The 22,205-nt window shown below is 40.5% G+C and overlaps 1 protein-coding gene across 3 annotated transcripts in view; it reads left to right on the top strand.

Annotated features, from left to right (window-relative positions):
- The window catches only part of zgc:172282 (leucine-rich repeat and fibronectin type III domain-containing protein 1-like protein), a 138,283-nt gene that overhangs the window by 80,036 nt on the left and 36,042 nt on the right, over positions 1-22,205 (top strand). For all 3 annotated transcript variants that reach the window (XM_058633910.1, XM_058633908.1, XM_058633909.1), the window contains 6 exons: positions 9,629-9,845; positions 11,000-11,151; positions 13,148-13,401; positions 13,583-13,826; positions 13,919-14,076; positions 15,010-15,393. In XM_058633910.1, the coding sequence (XP_058489893.1) occupies positions 9,653-9,845; positions 11,000-11,151; positions 13,148-13,401; positions 13,583-13,826; positions 13,919-14,076; positions 15,010-15,393 (1,385 nt within the window). In that variant the 5' untranslated portion in view covers positions 9,629-9,652. The remainder of the gene's footprint in view (positions 1-9,628; positions 9,846-10,999; positions 11,152-13,147; positions 13,402-13,582; positions 13,827-13,918; positions 14,077-15,009; positions 15,394-22,205) is intronic.

Raw genomic sequence — 22,205 nt, 5'->3', positions numbered from 1 at the left:
TATGACCATGTATATTTGCAGCTTCTGCAATGTGTCCAGCTGCAGAGAGGTTTCGACTGACCCGCACCAAGAACACAACATTATTACGTGAAGAGACATCAGACTCATCTCCATTGCTTTCCTGTTACCTTTTCCCTTTATAACATCTGTGTTATAAAAAGTGGGATTTTTTTTTTTTTTAACTCTCAGGGCCTATTGGGGGACATTTTTGTCACCCAGCATAACCAGAGAACACTTTTTCCAGGCCACGGCATTCTATATGTGGCCACATAGATTCTGGAGTAGCACTGATGTTTTTCAGAGGTGGAGAAAGGACATAGGCACGTGGTGGTGGAGGCTGCAAATTTAATGTAATGTGTATTCTATTGCAAAAGTCATTCCCTTAAAGACAATTACATTTATCCTGATATAAAGTTTCAGGTTCAATAAACCCTTGGAACTTTCCATATCAGTCTCCAACATGGGATCAATCATGTGTTATATATTTATAATGAAGGTACAGTTTACATGTGTCATTGTCTGGAAGGTAAAATAAAAAAAAATTTAAACTAAAAACTTAGTAGGGGATAAGTTTCATTTCCCTTCATGGTAACTACAAAGTTGTTGATGTTTTTTTTTTATTAAAAAAATCAAAACTAAACGAAATCCTGCTAAAATGTGAACAATGGCATTGTGCCTTCTGAAAGCTTCAACACATAATTGTTTCTCGGGGTTAAATTGGAGGCATCTGCTGCAGTGGGAGGGAAAAACAGCATGCACTTCACCAATGACTTCACAAGAATGATCATCACATCTCATAGGCTGTAATCATATTGATCCCCACTGTGAAAGTATCCTACATACCACTCCATGGGAAAGTCTGGGTCAGCACCAGAAAAGCACAATGCCAGTCAAAAATATATTTTTTTTCTTTTTGAAGGGCAGATTCTTTCTACCACGAGGGTTTTTACAACCTGACAAAGTCTGGACTAAGTGTAGGAAATTTGAGGATCACATCATTTTGAAATATTAAAGAAGACATTATCAAAGCTTCATTGTTGGGAAGTAGTCAACATATCCTATAATTAGTTTCATGCAAATATGTAGGAATGTACCTGTCAAACAATCCTACAGTTAACAACTGTCAGAAAATAGGGAATATTTGGAACAACGCAAAGTGAAAATCAACATCAAAACTTATATTTGAATAGAACATCTTAAGACATCTTATACATTGTTCATAACACACATTCTATATATATTTTCAGGGCTTTTCTTTGAAATGCACACTTTGTTTTAAGCCATGGTTTTAGAGACACATTTCCCAAAGAGACTGTGCAGAATAACCAGGGAGAGAGCGATTTCTTTACGAGACTGCAAACTGTTGCTAGGCTGCAGCGACTATAATCTCGTCAGAAACACAAAATCTTTCTCTAAACACAGTTGACATTACATTTGTTCAGACACAGAGACAATATCAAGATATGGCTCCGCTGTCAGAATGCATGAGCTACACTGTGAGGACACCAGTTGACAGGCCCTGGTCTCTTCTCACACTCTCTTTGGAGTATCTCGATCGTCAATTATTGTGGTGTGATGTTTCTGCATCTCATTTTTGAATAAGTAACAGTAATAAGTAATTGACCTTGCCTGACATGACTGGAAGACCTAAAGGTAGTGAATGTTTTATCTGTGTTAGATGTGCAAAAAGTGAAACTCATATCCTGTTTTTTTTTAACACCTGTGCACCTGACAAAAGATATAGAATTGCTCAGTATTCTGACTCATATTCTTGCTGGTCAGACACCTATTTAAATGCCAAAGCCGCCCCCATTTTTAATCAGCATAGCGGAGGGTGGCAAAAATAACTGGGTCTAAAATTGTACAGTACGGGGATTGTCCCGTGGATAAAGACAATACAATTATTTATTTCACTAAAATGCTGTTAAATTGACCAACAGGACAATTTCTTCCTCTGAGTCAGAACACTAGGCAGGGTGATAAAGTGTGACCAAAAACCTTTGGTGTGCAACGCTCCTCTTCCCTAACGTCTGTCCACAAATCCCGTCTTCTCTATCCTCACTTGCCAAAGCTCACACTCACAGAATGATGACATGGTAGTCAAAAGCAAAGACAGAAGTGGTGGTGTCTTAGCCTCTGATTAGTTTGAAATACTACAGGATACTTAGTAGACCACACTATACTACAGTGGTGGGAACAACGCCAACAAAAGAAGGCCACTTCTGTCATATAAACGTAAATAATTCTAAATAACTATACACAGTGTATAGTGTGTACGCTTCATGGGCATGGTTACATGAGTGTCTATGTAAGTCCTTCAACTTTTGGTAAACAGCTGACCTGGGGCTGGTCTCTCACTGGTTCTGTCCAGATCCTCCCAGGGACGCAGCTTTTTTCTTCTTTTCTTTTGATTCATGAACAACATTTCAGCTGCAGCTGCGGATCAGAGTCTGTAGGATCGCAATAGGGCTTCAGTCTGCCATAACTTGTAGAAGGACCTTCACGACACACTGAAGTTTTCCATTTACTGTCATCAAATTTATGACCCTCAACATTTGTTATCCTGAGCCGCCACTGCCACACTATATTTGTACTTCACGTGAAGACTAACATTTATCTATACCTCAGTCTTGTTTACAATCATTTACAAGTAATGATGCGAAAAGAAAGAAATTGTAGCGCTGAAGGCGACACGTTAATAAAAAATGAGGTTCACCTAAACGCTGGGATGGTCCACTTAAATGAAAAAGTTAGGTGCAACCACTGCAAAAAGTTAGTCTGGAGCGCTGCTAGTGCACAGTATGTTTACATTTATGTTTGATGCAAACGTAACTTTGAAGCAATGTGTACCTTGGATAGAAAAAACTGTATCATTGCACTCCTCATACAACAAGTGCAGTCTCTCCCTCTCTCACTCTTCTCTGAACCTCCTTCTGTCTTACAAAAAACTCCACGTTCATTTCTTGTGAGATCTCCAGACCAATCTCACACTTTCTCACAGCCCCCATACACACACTCTCACTACTCCCCCACAATCGTACAACACACACACACACACACACGCATGCACTTCCCACCTCCTCACTGTTACCATCCATGTGTCATTGGTCGTTGCTAAGTTACAGGCCCCTACCAAGTTTTTTTTTTCTTTTTCAGCCAATAAAGGCTTTGCTTTTTTGTCAGATACCCCATTCTGTAGGAGCCCTTTTGTCTTTGCTCGGCTCTTTCCTTATCTTTCAACATTGCTTTGCCTTCCCGCGGTCTAGTCTTGCCCATTATTCACTTGTTGTCATGTTTTTCCACGCTTTGATTCGAGTATTTGCTCACAAACTTCAAACTTGCTCAATACAGCATGGTATTAATGAGGAATGCAAAAGCAAGACAGGCACTAGATGAAGAGTTTTTTTGTGGTTTTTTTTTCATTGACTGTTGACATATTGTCAATTCAACTCCACATAGATTTGTTTCATGGTTAATCACTTAAACATTATACAGAGATTAGACTGTAGTGGAGGGCTGGGCAATCATTGCATGTATTGGCACATATGGACACAAACACGCAAGATTGCACTTGGTTAGATGATGGCACAAGCTCCATCTGTTTGAGCTACAACATGGTTCTGTGAGTATGCAGTGGACTGACAGTGCTGCTTTTGAGGTTGTTAAAAAAATCAAGTATCACACGGCTAGGGTGTACACACATGCACACAGAAAAAAACAACACATACACAAACAAAAAATACAAGAGGAAAAAAAAAAAAGCCTTAACCCTGCAATGTGAAATTGTAACTTTTTCTAATTTTGAAATCCACTGACCAGAATATCAAGATTTAAAACAGCCATATGTTTTTTTATCTATTTACACTAATTAAAGTACAACATTGCATTCAAGATACTTGTGTACAATTTGTCTTACTGTTGTCCACAGCTTTTACTGTGAGGTGAGGCACGTAGCCTCACCTCCTCCCACCATCTGCTGGTTTTATTGTATTTTTTTGTGGTTGCTGAAATGTTTTTATCATTCAACTCCTTCTGTAAGGGGATGCCATGGAGAACAATCTTGACTTGGTCATCACAACAGAGATTAAAGTCAAAGATATGTAGGAGCCTGCTAAATATTATTTTGACAGAGCAACAAGATAAGCACTACAGGAGGAAAAGCAGGGCTAGCTGAGACTTACCATGATTGAATTTAAAGCAACACAATGTACACAGGTGGAACTATTCATTGAGCGGATCTCATGGTAGAGGCATCACAAAAATCGAAGAGGGTTAATGTTTTGACGGAAAGTCAACGAAAACGATGGAGAGTGATAGATTAAGAGGCCGGACAAGGAAGAATATTGTTATGGCTTTCAATTGTCGAGTGGTGGAGCACCATTGTTATTTCGTCATTCTTTTTAGGGATAGTTTTTGGCTTTATAAATGAAATAAAACAAGGGGGTACAAGGACAGAGCCTTGGGGGACACCACATCTAAGCTGTGAATTACACAGTGTTACCCAGAAAGGTACTGAAGAGCTCAAATTTAGCAGACATTTATATCTGGAGTAAGTATATCATTCCTGCAGTTACTACCACAGTTGTTCTTCAGCCCCTCTAGCATGTTTGGTGCAGCAATGAAAAGGGGCCCCCATCGAACAGTGTTGTGCCGCACCACGTTCCGTTTTTTATATAGTGATCTTGCGGTATACGAAAAATTCATATCAGAAAAAAATAAATGATATTTTTTTCAGTATGAACCCTACACCGTCCAGCACTAATATGAACAGTAGTAAATGCTAATGTAGTGATGTAATTTTATTACATCACTACCACTTGCTTTCATCACCACTGGACATTGCCATTGTATTCAAGTAGGTGGAGGATTGTCTTGGTGTGGTGTGAATTTGAAGTGAGGCGGTGGAGAAGAGCACTAATGGGCTTTGGGCCAATCTAACCCCTGTATGTCGCCACGATGCCACTTCAGTGCAATTGAGCGTTGCTGATTGTGAATTCAAAGGCTGAAGCAGTTAAAGTGTATCGCTACCCGCCGAGTAAAATGTTTTCTTTTGAAACTGGTGAAGACATTACATGGTTAGGACTTGTGTGCTTGTAAGTGCGCGCCACCACTGTAAACGTATCTTTCATCGGGCAATTAAGGGAGCTATAAGATGACATTTGCCTCCTCAGAGGTTACAGTCCTTACCTCATTAGGCCAGCCATTGTAAATGTGGGAGCAGAATATGTGCTCCTGTCTGGAAGTTCAGATATCATCTTGAAAAACGATCCCCATAATACTACTGATCTGGGGTATTAGCAGAGCAAGTGGGTCAAGTCACCAGGTGACGGGGAGTGCGTCTTCCTCGTGATTCAATTATTTCAAACATGATTTTGCTTATCTAGACATACTGGGGTGGTGTGGCAGGAACGAGTGCAATTAGATAAAGATGACAGTGCATCTTGACTTATTTCACACAGATCTTATTTGACACAACTGTGCCCCTTTTTACCTAATTTGCTTTTTACTCCTCACATCATTCTACCTCACTACTCCATTCACTGTGATTCAATTTCAACTATCTTGGTTGCATGTCCAATTGTTCTCTTTTTTCGGTGCACATAGCTCCCCTGTGGTTTCTGTCTCCATCCCTTTCATGAGCTGATTTCTGTGTGTTTTGTATCTCTGCCTGGAGGCTGCATGTCACTGCTTCTTAAGTTTTTTGGTTTCATCTTGGTTTGACTGTGTCTCGACCACAGGTGTATTCTGCTTTTTCCGCGTCATATTTGTTTGCCAATAAACACTGCTGTTGTTTCCAGTGTTCCATCATAATGTAAATTCATTTTGCATGCAAAGAAACTAAAGAGCTATAGTGGACTTCAGGTTGCTCATATCACATTTCTGACTGAAGAGCACCCGTTTATTCAGTGGGAAGTCCATTTTAATTAAGACTAAAGCTCCTTCATGGCTTTTTTTAAACAAGGTAAACACAGCACTGCAGTCTGCTTTATTTAGGATAAACATATTCATAAAGGCAGCTCCTTATTTTCATTGATCAGGTACAGTATAATAAAAACTGAGAGATATCCTCACAGGGTTGATATCACCCATGGAGGAATTTCTTTTTCCTTTAAGACAAAATAAATATGTGGTGCTTTAACAGTAAATCTCTCTAATCCCTGCTTTCTTCATAATGTCCTTTTATAACTGAAGTTAAAGATATTTTCCCTCAAAGCAGTGTTACCTGGATTTCTCCTTTCCCCCCCCATACCTAAAAATCAATGTAGATTTTAAGTCAGCTTCAATACCAAACATAAACACATTGAAAATATTCTGCTGCTAGGGAGCAGCTGATTGATTCACAAATGCAACGTTGAGATCATTTTTGCGTGAGTGTTCATTTCTGATTTAGTTTTACATTGCATTGAGGGGAAAAAAAATAAATCAATTGTCCCCGCTGAAAACAACCTCAGTGTTGTCCTGGCAGCGTTTACTGTCGCTTCTAGAAAAGGATCAATGCAGAATTCTCCACTAAAATGAATGTAAAAAGTGGACACGTGTTATTTAGAGATCAAGGCAAGCAATAAATTGCAATACGATATTTCTGGAATAATGTGGTCAGGCTCATTTTTAACATCCAACAACCAGCTTTGTAACTAACCCCACCTAAGACAAGCCTAAGTTCCACCACATACAAATAACGTACTGAAGACAAGAGTAAAAAACAACAAATAAATAAAAAATCAAATACTCTTTCAAGACTGATGGCTGAACTAGGTTTTACATACCATCTTTTCAATATGACTTGATTTTATAAACTAAAGTATAGCCTCAAGAAGCATGCTGAATAATACACTTATTATTATTATTATCAGCAGCAGTATTTAGACTATCATGCAGTGTGAAACTCTGAGTGAGCGCATGAACACAGCCAGTGGCTACATCACGACCAGGTGCAGTTTTAATTGAGCTGGGACAAAACAACTGTCAATGTGTCTCAACAGTTATTGCAAAGCATTAGTCTGCAATCCAAATCAATGCCAGAGACTATAACGGCCCAGTCTAAGTGGTTACAAGGGCAGACAATTTGTTTTGGGTCTGTTTTCTCTTGTGTTATAAACTCGTTACAGCTGAACAGGCACCGTGGGGAGGAATGGTGTGTGACCGATCACTATCGTTACACAGGAGACAAAAAAACAAACATCTAAATAGTCCAATCTCTTCTACTCATTGATTACTCTAGCATGAAACAAAATGTTAATAAATAGGATAAAGTAAATATTAATGATTGGGCCACAGACGCAAGAATGGCTTTACAGTGAAGGTATAAACAGTATCGTGTAGTTCTATACCAGCATACCGTCCAACCCTACTCTGCATAGAAGCGGGTGATTTATGTCTAAATGTTTAAGACAGATCCATTATTACGCTGAGCTGCATTGGTTACAGTACAGTATATCAAGCAGAGGGTTTAAAATCACGGTCTGTAGAAATTTGTACACATTAATTTATACATTATACACAATATAAATAAACACAGCGAGCGATGCATGACGGGGCACAAGTAGGGAGCGAGCACAGGAGGCCTATGAGAGAAAGAGAGAAAGATCGAGGAATGGGGTTTGTAAGATAGTTGATCACGAGGAAAAACAAGAAAATGAAAAGCACGTCGGAGGACATGATTAAGAATAAGAAGTCAATCCTCCGCAGGAACCATTCTTTATCTCGCTGACACTATAAACTGCTGCTTTTGCACTCCCGGTTTCAGAGTGCACAATTTGTACAGTCTTTTGTCTTTGGCTTCGACATATTGCACAGTGCCCATACTGCACAGATTTTTGGGGTTTGTTTTAAATTCATATACAGTATCTCCTTTGTAAAGAATTGTACGCTACTCTTTATTTTCTTATTTGTATTTTATTTTTTATGTTGCTCTAATATTTATTTGTTTTTTGCACCGACGACCGGAGCAAATTCCTTGTATTGTGTAAGCTCTACCTGGCAATAAACCCATTTCTGATTCTGATTCTACGAAAAAGAGGAGACAGAAGACCTGAAAGGCAGGGACGATGAGTAAAATAAGGGATGTGTGATAGAAATGGAGATTAGGCCGAATGAAGTGGCTTATGAGAAATGCATTAGTTACAGAGAATGGTGGGCAGGAAGAGAAAGTGATATAGAAGTAAAGGGGAGCAGGGATACTGTGACCCTGAGCCCGACATTACAAATGATCAGAAAACTGAAAAAGCATGTGTTTATAATGGATGTGATGTATTCACATGGGTTAGAAATAGGGACCATTGAGTGAGTAAAGCATGAAAAGAGAAGAAAGAGCCTACTGGTATGAGGATTTCTGAGAACAGGTGAAAAAGGTCCGCGCACAGAAAAGGGGATGGGGAGGTGTTGTCGAGGGAATTATCAACAGTATAATAAGCAGACCTTGAAGGATAGAAAATCATCAACGGAGAATGCACTGAAGGCTGACGGAGGACATTTTGTGTTTCTGTATACGGAGGTTATGGCTAACCTTCATTTCTGAACTTTATTTTACATTGTGGGAGGACGGAGAACACTGCCTACCCAATCACAACTGATCTTTATAAATGTAGTCAAGATAGAGAGGTAGCACACATGCACTTTGACTAAAATGTAGCTCAATGCTATTGATTAGCCTGGTCGCGAGGCTAACGTACCGCTTACCGACAGATAACCGCTGCATGAACGTATTGATTGTGCCACATTTAGCTTCTAAATTAGCATTTCAATCATTTCTGTGCATAATCCACAAATTGCAGCGAACCCGCCAAGATTGTGTTCCACCACAGTATGTTACGGGAGTCACATGTCAACCTATCATTTAATTACATTTGTGAGACCGGTTACAGGAAGGGATGTTCCAGTTGTGACAGTTATTGAAAGCCAAAAAAAAAAGCAATGGACATAGTTTTCCGTTTTGCCAGTGAAGCTAATTAGGAGATAAGAATTAAATTGAAGAGCCACCAGGGGGCAACTAAGCTGGATGCAAAAAAAGAACTGCGTATGAATGAGAGTCCAAAGAAAAGTCTACTTCACGCCTAATTTGCAACAACAGTAAACATTTTCCCTCAGAGTTAATGGTCGTAATCGATAGTTTCAGATCTTCTTCAATCGATTTTTATAAAGGACGTTCCCATTTAGAGGGAAATAGACAATTGAGGCTTCAGAATATGAGTTCTGATCCCTGCGGATGACATCACATTGTTTGCTTTTAACATGAATAACAGAATGGACGAGTGTGAATATATACGATAAAGTAGATGCTGGCTGAAGTGGGAGGGGACAAATATGATATGGATAATACAGTATTTTGCACACTTACCGATGTGATTGAGATAACACTTGGCTGTAATGTTTCCTGACTCTGACTCACTCACTGTATTTGTTATAAAAGCTGAGCAGAAGACTTTTGTGTCACCGTTTTCTTTTTCTGTTATGAGTTATTTCTTTATCTTGTGTCACGATTTAATGTCTGGACAAGAAAAGAATATGTGCGAGTTAGTCACATTAGACATCAACAGTGGCCCTGAAACTAAGGGCCACTGTTTTCTTCAGTGACACCATATTTGAATCCACTTGAATTCATTGCTGTCGTCGTCGATCTGTTTTCCAGGTGACCTGTTTCCATTGGAGGATAATGGAACGGCTGTGGCTGTCTTTGCTGTTGCTGGCAGCAGCATGCAGAGGACAGCCATGTCCAAAACGCTGTATGTGCCAGAGCCTCTCTCCATCGCTGGCTATCCTCTGCTCCAAGACGGGCTTGCTGTTCGTTCCTGCAGCCATTGACCGGCGCACCGTGGAGCTACGACTTCAAGAGAACTTTATCACAGGTAATGTACCTGCCAGTCTTTATCAGCATATAATTCAATTTAGTACAGCATGGGAATTCAAATCACACATTAGAGCGCAGCATGTCTCACAAGAGTGCTGCAGCGTTCTTTATAAACTGGTCCATTTGTTTCACCTAATTTGCCGTTATCTGTAATTTGATGGGTATATTTGGATTGGTTGTTCACATGGAAACAGATTCAGTGGCTGTTTGTTTATATATTTTTTATATATTTTTTTTCACCTTACCGTAGAACACTTGGTTGCAACTAAACTACTTATTTAAACTGAGTAAACACACATGTCAGATCACCTTCAGTTCACTACAGTAATCTATTATTCTTTTTTTTTTTACTATTCCCATGATTACTTTTTGTTTGTGTTGTGCTTCAGTCAACAAGTTTTTAATTTAGTATTGTGTTATATTATATTAGCTTATTTTTAAGAACTGTAGTGTTACTTTATCCTTTCATTTGAATCTCGATTGTCATCTGCTCCATCCAAGGCACCCAACCTAATCCTCCGAGGCGTGACTCAAAACTATAGACACACTGAAAAAATGTACTGCTTTCAGATATTGTGACGTGCCATGCATTAAATCACACAGCAGAGTGTTTCTCCTACTCTACATTATTTCAGGTCTGACACCTCTGCAAGATTATCGAGGACAATGCAAACATTTCACACGGTCATTAATATCAGTGTACCGTTAATGATGATCACTGATAACTTACACAAGAGAGCACCGAATGCTGCAAATGAAGATACAAAAGTCAACAAATAATGATCTACAATGATAGATCAAGCCATTTAATGAAAACAAATATGAGCCTAGCTGTTCTGGCATCCTCACAACAGCACTGCAGCTGAAACAATATGTAGGGGAAAAACCCTTTAAGTCAAATTATGCATGTCACATTGCACTCCTCTTCAAAACATAAGTTACCGCATGCTATTTTAGACAATGGACTAAAATGACTCATTATTTTTGTCCAACATAAGTGTGACAATACATTTGTTTTCACACCACTAGATCCCATGCTCCAGAGCCATCCAAATCTCCCTCGGCTTTACCTTTTCAGTATATCTGGCCCGTTACATTCTAGCTTATGGAGTTTTTCTTGTCTCTCTTTGTGTTTTTTCTGCTCGCTACCAGCTGTCCGAAGAAAGGATTTTGCCAACATGACCAGCCTGCTACATTTGACCCTCTCCAGAAACACCATCAGTCAGATACTCCCTTCAGCATTTAGTGACCTGCGACGACTGCGAGCGCTCCACCTAGACTCTAATAGATTAACTGTGATAAAGGTAAGACTGATGGTGCCAAACAAGCAAAGTTTACAGGGGGGCATTGATACACTTCTCCTACTTCTTCTTCGTCTTTCGGCTTCTCCCTTTAGGGGTCACCAAAGCGTATCATATGCCCCCATCTTGCTCTATCCCTTATGTCCCCTTCTGTTACATCAACCGGCAGCTCCATCTTCAACATCCTTTGTCCAATACATTCACTACCGTCCAACCTGAGCTGTCCCTCGAATATGCTCATTTTTAAACCTGTTCATCCTGGTCACTCCAGGATCTCAGCATCTTCAGCTCTGCCACCTCCAGCTCCACCTCCGTCTCTAAGCCATACATCATAGCTGGCCTCACTACTGTCTTGTCAACCTCCCCTGCCACTTTTTCTGTCACATATCAACACTGACACTCGTCTCGACTAGGCAGAAATTTGTCGAAGCTGAATAAAAAAAAAAAAAAATTGCTATACGAGTATTTTAGACGGATACCTGACAATCTTGGAATTGTTTACATATGTTTGCTGCAATGGTGTATATAGTTATGTATAGTTTTTCTTCCTGGACAGTCTTTTTTTTTTGCAGAGCTCCTCGCCACCAACAACATTCGCTGCCAAACTAACTATGTCATATCTTGATACATAAACTTGAATATTATCATGTTGGACTGTAAAACAAAGATTTGGTTTTGTCTGGTTACTTTCTTATTTGAAAGAGAAGACGATTGAATAAAATATCAAAATATTAATGAGAGTAATACAATAATAATCATTAGAATAATCGCTAAAAAAGTCGATTGTATAATTACCGTGCAGTGCAGCCTTCGTCTCGACCCACTTCACCCTGCCTGCCTTCTCTTCTTCACCTCTCTTGAGCACTGTCCATTACTTTGGAAGGTTGACCCTAGGTATTTTAACTCGCCCACTTTCGCTGACTCTACTCCAAAAAAAACATCTTCACTATACCACCTGTCTCACTGTCATTCACACACAGGTATTCTGTCTTGCTCTTACTACCCTTCATTCCTCTTCTCTTCAGTACATAATTCCACCTCTCCAGGCTCTCTTCCACCTGTCCCCTACTTTCACTACAGATTACAGTATCATCTGCAAACGACGCAGTCCACTAAGACTCCTGTCTGACCTCATCTGTCAACTTGTCCATCACCATCGCAAAAACAAGCAGGAGCTCAGAGCTGATCTCTGATGCAATCCCACGTTCTCCTCCAACTGCACACCTCGCCACTGTTTCAGTGTCCTCATACATGTCCTGCACCACCCTCACATACTTCTTTGCCAATGCAGACTTCCTCACTCAACACCACAGTTCCTATCTTGGCACCGGATCATAAGCTTTCTCTATATCCACAAAGACGCAGTGCAACTCCTTCTGGCCTACTCTGTATTTCTCCATCAGCAGTCTCAAAGCAAAAAAATCACATACGTGTTTTTTTTGTTGGCATGAACCCATGTCAGCCACCCATGTCTTCATGGTGTGGCTGATCAACTTAACACCTCGGCACATCGATCCACTGCTCCTTATCGATCCAGTACTTTAATGGTACTCTTATTGGTTCTTATTGTTACATTTGTAGGAGAAGAAAGAAAAACAAAATAGGTAAATAATTTAATCGTTTGCATTTCTCATTCTGAACATAATTTGTTCAGAAAGCATACTGTTATATTAGAATAAAATTGTATCTTGTTCTTTTTGGGTTGGACCAGTAAAAGTAAAGGGAGATGTAGCTTGATTCGCTCTACAATTTAAACCAAATTGTTGCACAATTAAAAATGGATAACATGTGGATGGATGTGTATTTATAGATTCACTTTGGCCATTCGTTTTATTAGTGATGAATTAATGAAATTGTGATCGAATTAGTATGTATGAACTCAATCAATAGCTTCATTATTATCTATTCATGATACAACTGTATTTTCTAATCGACACCTTTAAGAGATTTGTCTTTATGGAATGATACGGTTTCTCACTGCATTTATTTCACTCATCAGGACGATCATTTCAAAGGCCTGACCAACCTTCGCCACCTAATACTCGCCAACAACCAGCTCCACAACATTTCGCCCCATGCCTTTGATGACTTTCTGTCAACACTGGAGGATCTTGACCTCAGCTACAACAACCTTGCCCAGGTGCCATGGGACACGGTTGGGCGCCTGACCAATGTCAATACCCTAAATATGGATCATAACCTCATAGAGAACGTTCCCCAGGGGGTATTCACCAACCTGCACAAACTGGCAAGGTAAAAGGATGTATAGAATGTAGAGGAAATAGAGTGTGGTGTGTGTTAAGCATTGTTAATTTCCTGAGTTATGGACTTACTGTATTTATCACACTGATTATTATGTGTTGAGTGGTTAACGGATTAGCTAATGAATCTATTTCTCCATCTCTCCCTAATGTCCCTCACTGTCCATATACAGGCTTGATATGACATCCAACAAACTGAAGAAAATTCCCCCCGATCCCTTGTTCCTGAGAATCCCAGTTTATGCCAAGTCCAGAGGATCCCCTCTGTCCTCGCTGGTGCTGAGTTTCGGTGGGAACCCACTTCACTGTAATTGTGAACTTCTGTGGTTGAGGAGACTTACCAGGGAAGATGACCTTGAGACATGCGCCTCTCCCCCTGACCTCAGTGCCAAATATTTCTGGACGATACCTGAAGAGGTGAGGTTTGACAAGAAGACCCTTTTAAAGATAAACCTGCAGCTCAAAAACGAATGCAGAAATAATGACTTAAGCTGTTTTCTATCCTTTAGGAGTTCATTTGTGACCCACCAGTTCTAACCCGGAAGTCACCTCACACCATGGCAATGGAGGGTCAACCTGCCAGCCTGAAATGCAAAGCAAATGGCGATCCAGAGCCTGAAGTCCACTGGATCAGCCCAGAGGGGCGACTTATATCTAACAGCTCCAGGTATTACTGCAGTATTGTGCTTTTCACTCAAGGGTAATAGATTTCACAATCTTTCAAAAAGAAAACGATGCTAATGTAATACTGAAAAAAGCTAACAGTCCTCATACAATAACTGTTTGGGCAGAAAAGAATGCATGCCAAACCACTGCAAATGTGCAGTTTGGCATTCGGCAGCAAACACTTGCTCAATGCAGTGCTCTCTTCACTTCTCAACTATGAATTGAGAATTTACGAAAGTAAGCAAACACAATAACACAGATTTGTGGATGTTTGTGTTATTTCTTGGGTTTTTTGGACCAGTACAAGTGGGAGGAGACCAAGGGAAAGCGATTGGATCTAATATCAGATCTCAGTGAAACACTGTGGATACATATTAATACCAGGTAGAAATGTAATCACGTTTAGAGCATGCATAGATTTCAATGCCAGGGTAAACAGGGTTTGTCTGAATGTGGTCTCACCCCCTTAAGCCTTTTTTTTTATTGGCACCTGTTGATTTGGAATTTCTGTTTTTCATTCTGACCAAAAAAATAAAAGAAACCTTTTTTTTTGGCAAGTACCATTTGGGCTAATGCCTAAACTTGTGGGGGTAAAGCCATAAATCCTCAGGCTGGAAGTCATTATAGTGATTCTGGATGAGAATCTGGATGGATGCTGGCAATGTACACTGGCAGCACCATCAGGTCCTGCGGGCAGCAAAGTGGAGGTGTGGGTAAATGAGTTGATTTGGAGAACAACAATTTAACAGTTGGCCCATGTATGGGTGACGAGGGAGGCCAGCTTAAGTCATTAGATGGAAAGAATGAGAGTTTGCTCCTTCAGTTACATACATACGTGTACCTGACAGTAGAGTTTGCCAGATGGACAATATATTTGTTTTCTTCAATTGATTATTCATTCAGTTATGAAGGTTGTTTTTTTTATGTCTTTCAGAACTTTAGTTTTCCCAAATGGAAGCCTGGAGATCAACGTAACATCACTGAAGGATTCCGGAAACTTCACGTGCATCGCCTCCAATGCAGCTGGCGAATCCACGGGGAGGGTGGAGCTTGTTGTCACGGCGATGCCCCATCTTGCAAACAGCACGAGTCGTAGCCGAGACCCGTCCTCTGAGCCCGCCCCCTCTGATATTTTAACATCCTCCAAGGTAGCACTGCCCAACAATGAGACGCGGGGAGCGGACCGGAGAGTTTCCTTGGTGGAACTGAGAGGAAACTCTGCCCTCATTAGATGGACCAGCCAGACGCCACCGATATCTGGAGTCAGGATGTTCCAAATTCAGTACAACAGCTCTGGGGATGACGCGCTGGTTTACAGGTCTGTCTATCTACACTCCCGATGCGTGATCCGTCTGTCTGTGTTAAATGTACTTACAATGCCCCATATTCATCTTTTTAAAGACAGCGTTTTAGTAAGAAGTGTCTGTAAGTGCGTATTCAGCAGTTGTCAGCCCCTGCTGTGAGGATGACAAAGTGTGACAGATGACGCAAGTGGAGATAAGCCACTCGTCCAGTCATAAAAGTCTAATCATCTGAAATGATTAGACTTTTGTAATGGAGCTGAGCCATTGTCGGGTTCAGTGAATGCAGGAGTCTGTGCCAAATGTGAGGAGAGTTTACAAAGTTTGAATGCTTCGCTGTCAGTTTGGTTCATGACTGCATCGCTCTGCTGATGTTTGTTTTATTTACCGTGTGGTTTCACTGGCGGTTATAACACTACAGTTTTGTGATTTGTATGTTTGGTGGAATTTTAAGCGCCTGGGATTGCAGTGGGTGTCAGATTTTTTTATTCCGACTGAGACTGGGGATATTACTCAACTGGACATAAACATGTTGTCACATAACCCGTCTACAATGTGTGAATGGATGCAAATAGAGTGTTGACGTGCAGAATTTGATCATATTAATCATTCTAAACTTGGTTAGCGTCGTCTCTTACATTGAAGGCATGCGGATTCTGAGAAATAAAATCGATGGCTCAGTTAGTGCTTTATGACAAATATTGACAAATCAGTCGTTTTGAGTCATGTGTCTTCATGATGTCCAGCCCTATCACATTTGCAGCGAAGTGATCAATGGCAGACCGTCGCAGCCATTGGACGTTGAAGGCAAATCATTAAACTACCAGTGTCACCGAACATTCGCTCAAAGATTCCCTGTAGCAGTACGTCAAATGTTGGACTTGGAGTATACAGTACAGTGTATGAATGTGCTGAAGAGTGTTTCATTATCTGTGAGAACATTTTTTCTTTAAATATAATATATACTCACTCTTTTTTTTTTACAGACGGATCATTTTCTTATTTTAGATTACAGTATAGACGCTGTTCCGCCCCTTCATTATTTTAATTTATGATGAACACATTTGGTTTAGAGCCAGGCTTTTCTCCCACTATTGGTTAAGTATTTGAAACAGAATCTGTCGTCCAGCGTCTTTCTTCAACTTACTACGCCTCTGTGCAGTGTGAATGTCACAGGGGCATGGATAAACGACTGAGCACTAGTATGTGTTCAAGTTAAGTTCTCCTCTAAATCTGTGTGCCCTTGCGAATCATCCATTATCTCACTGTGTGGAACCCAAAGCCCTGCCAGCATCACTGCAAAATCTCTCGGAAAAAGCCTGGAAATACAGTTTCTTTCAGTATTCTGAGGAGGGTTCATATGTTGTGAAGTTGTCATGACAACAGGATGGGGGGGGTGGTCCTGATTTATATTCCCGCACTTGACACTTTTGAAAAGTGTCACTTGACAAAACAAAAGTCGAGCGACATTGTGATTTTGTTCTGTGGAATAAAAGTAGGTTATTATAGGTTATTATATTCCCAGATAGGAACCACTGATTATTGATTTATCTCACTACTTACTATCGATTCTCCGATTCCTGTTACTACAAAAGTTACCAAAAAAATAAAAAATAAATCCATCAACTATGCTTCCTACAGTGTTACTTTTGTCAGCCTTTTGACTTTGTCTCTTTGTCTCTTGGGAAGAAGAAAAATCCTTTCACAGAATATGCCAAAATGCGTTCATTTCACTGAGGAACCAGACAATAAGTGCAAATTCAACCACTTGTGGGATATGGAAATGATAGCATCGACTTTAAAAAATGATTATAGTGCTATATCAAAGTAAGACAGCGGTCTAAATGAACACTAATTCATATGACAGTTCAGCTAAAAGTGAGAGACAGGCAGCTTCTCACACTCCTAACCATGACAACTATTTTATTGCATAGCAACCACCCAACTGCACCTGTGTGTGTTTGAGGTTGGATGTAGATAGTGGGCACAGTGGCTAAGAATAGAGGTGTGTGTGTGTGTACCTGTGTGTATGCATGTCTCTGAATCAAGAATAATCAAAATCTTCAAGATTTGAGATTAACAAAGACAAGAGAAGTCAAAAGATCTTGATCGTAAATGATCATTTCAGTTCAGACAGTAAACAAAACGGCGAGGGTGAGATGATAAAACACCACACTGTGATGTGGGGTGAAATGCCTCTCACTGAAGACAGTTTCTATCCGTTTCCTCCTCACGTCCCTGTCTTGATTTCTTGATTTAACTAACAACCCCCCCCCCCCCCCACCCTGTTCTCTCCTTTATCTTGCAGCCACCATGCTTGCGGTCGCAGATTTCTTAAGAGGAGTTATATTATATACATATACAATATACATACATACATATATATATGTGTGTATATATATATATATATATATATATATATATATATAGGATTAATAAAAGTGTTAGATTACACTGCAGGCCTAAACAGTGATAACACATTACCCAGTCAAACACAGTGGCATTAGATAGGGATGCATTCTGTAGCTCATCAGGATAAACCCAATCCACTGCCACATTTGCTGAAAACTACCCTTTTCATCTGAGCAATGATTCATACGTGGCTTTACATACTATACTTACTCACATAACCATAAAATGCAGAGTAGAGATTTTCTGTGGGTTTTTAGAAATAATGACTTGGTGCAGAGTGTAGATCCAGATTAAATGCAGCATGTGAGTATGCAGGTAGTTCTTGGCACTCCTTGTATATTGTGAAGTACAAGGTCTTAGTCAAAGTCAGGTATCACTATGCAAAAAGGGTTCCCACAGTGTTGTACTGTGAGCAGAATCTGACTTAGCAGTCCTCTGTGGCCTCATGCGCGGTTTTATTTATTTAATTCTATACATTTATCATACCGTGCTCTGGCGCGCTGAGCTGTGAGCATCAGTCAGTTTGGCATCTTGCAGGTTCAACACCAGCGCAAGTGCATCAGTATTTGACAAGAATAAAAAGAGGCAGATGACTTAAAGAAAGAAAGCGAAATGTTAAGTAATGTGCAGTTGCTGCTTTTGCAGTGTGTTGTGTTCGCCTCCAGACAGACGCGCCTCTTCTACATATGATTACCATGATGAGGGAGCAAGAACTGCCTTTAAGGTGCACATATAAATAGAACTTGTGAAGAGATTCCTCTGAAAAACAGAAAACATGTTACATTTACGGCTCTGATTCGTTTTCATTCCACACCGCCTTGGTCCATCTAGGTTAGGTATGACTGAGATAGTATGTGGGCTAAGATTTTTGTCGATATGTGTTTTGGCTTCAGTGTTATTATTTGCCTCCCATTTTCCTCACCACACAAGGGCAGAAAGAGGTCAGTGTGAAACATCCACGTACACACAGACACCCACACACAAAAACACACAGAATACAGGTGAGACGTGAGCCCAGATATCTGCGTCCTAACTCCCCTGCACAGTCCACAGTTTGCAGTTTTAGATAATGGACTCTCTCAGTGATGCCGAGTTAGTTAGACCTGCTCTCATCCCAAGTCCTTACTCGTGTACAAAAGTAGGCATTGCGCGCATGATGGCAAGCTTTGACACACATGTCCTCTAATTAGTTTGTCTTAATCAGATTATAGTGCACAGTGTAAAATAAAATAAAATAAACTATCAACAAGGCTGATTTTTGACTCTCTCAAATGCCCTCAATTCACTTTTGGAATGAAAACCGCAGACACTGAACATGCAGTATGGAATTCTAAAAGCCATTCGAGTACTTGGTGTGATACTATGTGGCGAATCGTCAAGCATCATTAAACTGAAATATGAATTGAACTCAAGTCAGTGCATAAGCAATATCCGTGCGTGTGTGTACTTGTAATTGTTTTATTTTGCAGACCCACTCAGGGCAAATAGTCGTTATGGGGACAAAAACCTGGTCTTAGAAGAACTGGTTATGTTTACGGCTAACATTGGACGTGCGGTAAGGTCTTACCTGGTTATGGTTAAGTTTAGGGATAACACTTTGTTTAGGCTGTATGAAATGACTGCACTGTCCTAAAAAGAATAGCTGCACGAACCTGTGTGTGTGCGTGCGTACACGAGTGGGTGGTTATGATAGAGGAAGTTGTGGGTTAATAGCTTTTGAGCAGGTGGTGGGAGCATCTGGAACAAAGCTGGGTGGGCTGAGGTGTGCGCCCATGTGGGTGACTGTGCAGAGTGAGATGGAGGACAGAGGCAGTGTAGAGGGATGCCACATTGGCTCAGCGGCAGAGCGAGTCGTCTTTCAACCGGAAATCGCTCCGCTCGTCTACATGCCGGCGTGTCATTGGGCCAGACACTTAACCCCCGCGTTACTCCCGACGGCTGTGCCGGCAGCGTGTGAATGGGCATGGGAGACGTGTGATGCAAAAAATGCACTGCTCTGTGAAAGCGTATGTGAATGGGGGTGAATGGCCAAACTGTAGTGTAAAGCGCCTTGGAGTGGTCATAAAGACTAGAAAAGTGCTATATAAATACACACCATTTACCATGTGTGCAGATGTGTGCAGTGCAATTTCCTTTATATTTTGACATCTCTAGTTATTTTATGAACTCAAACCGAGATTGTGGGAGTTTCAGCAGCGTGGACAAAAATGTTTTTTTTTTGGCGAAAGCAGGGCATCCACACACACACCAGCACAAAGCAAACAAAGGACGCAACCGTAGCCTAGGAAATGTGGCTTTACTTGACAAAAGTGCAGTCTGCCTGTGCGTGCACGATTCAAAAAGCAACCGCTCTTGATTAGAATGTAATCATTTATTTATTTATTTTGTTGCACATCATGGCCAAATAGTGTCCGTCTGAAGCGACCGCGTTCTAAAAAAAAATGGCCTTGGGATGGGAAACAATAGATTAAACCATCCCAAAGTCAAAGGGACAGATTCCACAGTCAATGTTTTATCACATTAAGTGAGGTTTGGTTTTTTCTCGTCACAAACAATCACAATATCAACATTAACTATGGTTCATATTCGCATCAAATATGTACACTACTATGTACTCAAATCTAAAAAACATGATGACCAAACCAATATTTATGCCTGTCTGTCACAATGCACCCACAATCAAACACACGCTACAGTGGCAGTGAGGAGGCACTTTGTTGTCGCTCTTTGCCGTTAAATTGAATGATTCACTGCACTACAAACTAATGAGCTTCAAGAGCCTAATGACAGACGACTGTTTGCACACTTGCATGCACTCCCACACCCTGACATCACGGCTAGCAGCTGTATTTTTTGCCAATTAAACGTATAACTAATGACTCAGATCAGGAAGGTTAGGTTCAAAGACAGGGAAGACATTCAGTCACGTCTGTACGTTTGCTCTTCTTACTTTGCACAGATACATTCAAATCCCCTCGTTTTGTATCACTTTGTTTGTCTTTTACGTTGTCTCGCTCTCTTTTCATAGCCTATTCCTTTGCTATGTAGTCCTTGTTTTCCCTTCCACATGTCTCGTCTCCTCTCCTCTCCTCTCCTCTCCTCTCCTCTCCTCTCCTCTCCTCTCCTCTCCTCTCCTCTCCTCTCCTCTCCTCTCCTGGATGTTTGCAGAGCTCAGCAAAACACCACGGGCCGTCCGACCCATAATTCCCTTGTCTGGCACCTTGTTGCTGGTTTCATCATCGTTCCAAATCGATGTTTAATTATCCCATGACACACCCCAACCCTACTACCCCACCCACCAGCCTGCTTCCTGCTCTTCCTCTCCGTAGTCCTCCACGTCCCCCACCCAACCTTAAGTTTGTCATGGCTGGAGGGAAGAGTAATTAAAAAGACACATGACACACGCTGACTGACATAAAGATAGACTGAGGGAACGGGAGAGAGATAAAAATGTACTAAATGAGAGGAGAGGGTGGCATAAGAGAGGGAGAGGGGGAGTCAGAGGGAAAGAGGAGGAGACTGGGAAGGGGAACTGATGTGTGGATAAGGGAAACAGACAAGAGGTGATTTTAATGGTAAGTACAGATAAGAGACGCCGGATTGCACTTAATAAAATATGAGTAAAAACTATATTATTTAAACTATAATAAGTCTGGTTTATCTATGCTTTTAAAACCTGAGTAGAAATTAATAACATAGGTTAAGGGCTTACCGAGTGCATGAAAAATCAATGTGTCGTCATAGCTCTGACCAAAATGTAGAATGAGCTAAACAGACAAAAGCTATTTTACCTTTTTTTTTTTTCAAAGCCCCAACAAAATGCACATGTTGTAAATGAGAAAGGAGCTTGTTAAAATATTGAAGAGATCTTTCTCTGCCAGAGGACACTTTATGCTTGGAACAGAACATAATGGATTCAAATGAAGTGAATGAATAGGGAATCCATACACTGTTTAATAGATGGCTCAAATATTTTATGAGATCACTTTTTTTTATTATTATTATTATCATTCATTTGTTATCAACCCAAGAACATCAACACAGGAGTCAAGCGTAAACAAGACACATCTACATAAATCAAATCGCTGAGGCCCAATCCAATATATTGAGTGTATAGTAATTTAGTTCAGCACTAAGCCTGGAGAAGATTAGAAAGTATTAAGCTTTTTGTCCTTGTCCTATTTGTTACCACTTTGCAACCAACTTGTGTTTAGAAAATTAATACAAAACTGAAAGTGGAGCAAGTTCCATTTTTTTGTTTGTCTTCAGGGATGCAAACATTATTTTACGCCCCGTATTATAACAAAAGTATTATCCTGTTATCGAGTGTGGAGGGGTATGGGAATAATATTAAGGGTTATCATTGTCAGCGCTGCACAAAAACAGTAACATTTACAGCACGGACACAGAAGGTTAA

This window comes from Solea solea, chromosome 7, assembly GCF_958295425.1.
Source record: "Solea solea chromosome 7, fSolSol10.1, whole genome shotgun sequence".
Classification (NCBI taxonomy): domain Eukaryota; kingdom Metazoa; phylum Chordata; class Actinopteri; order Pleuronectiformes; family Soleidae; genus Solea; species Solea solea.
The sequence above is the reverse complement of the archived record's forward strand: the minus strand, read 5'-3'. Positions and strand labels throughout refer to the sequence as shown.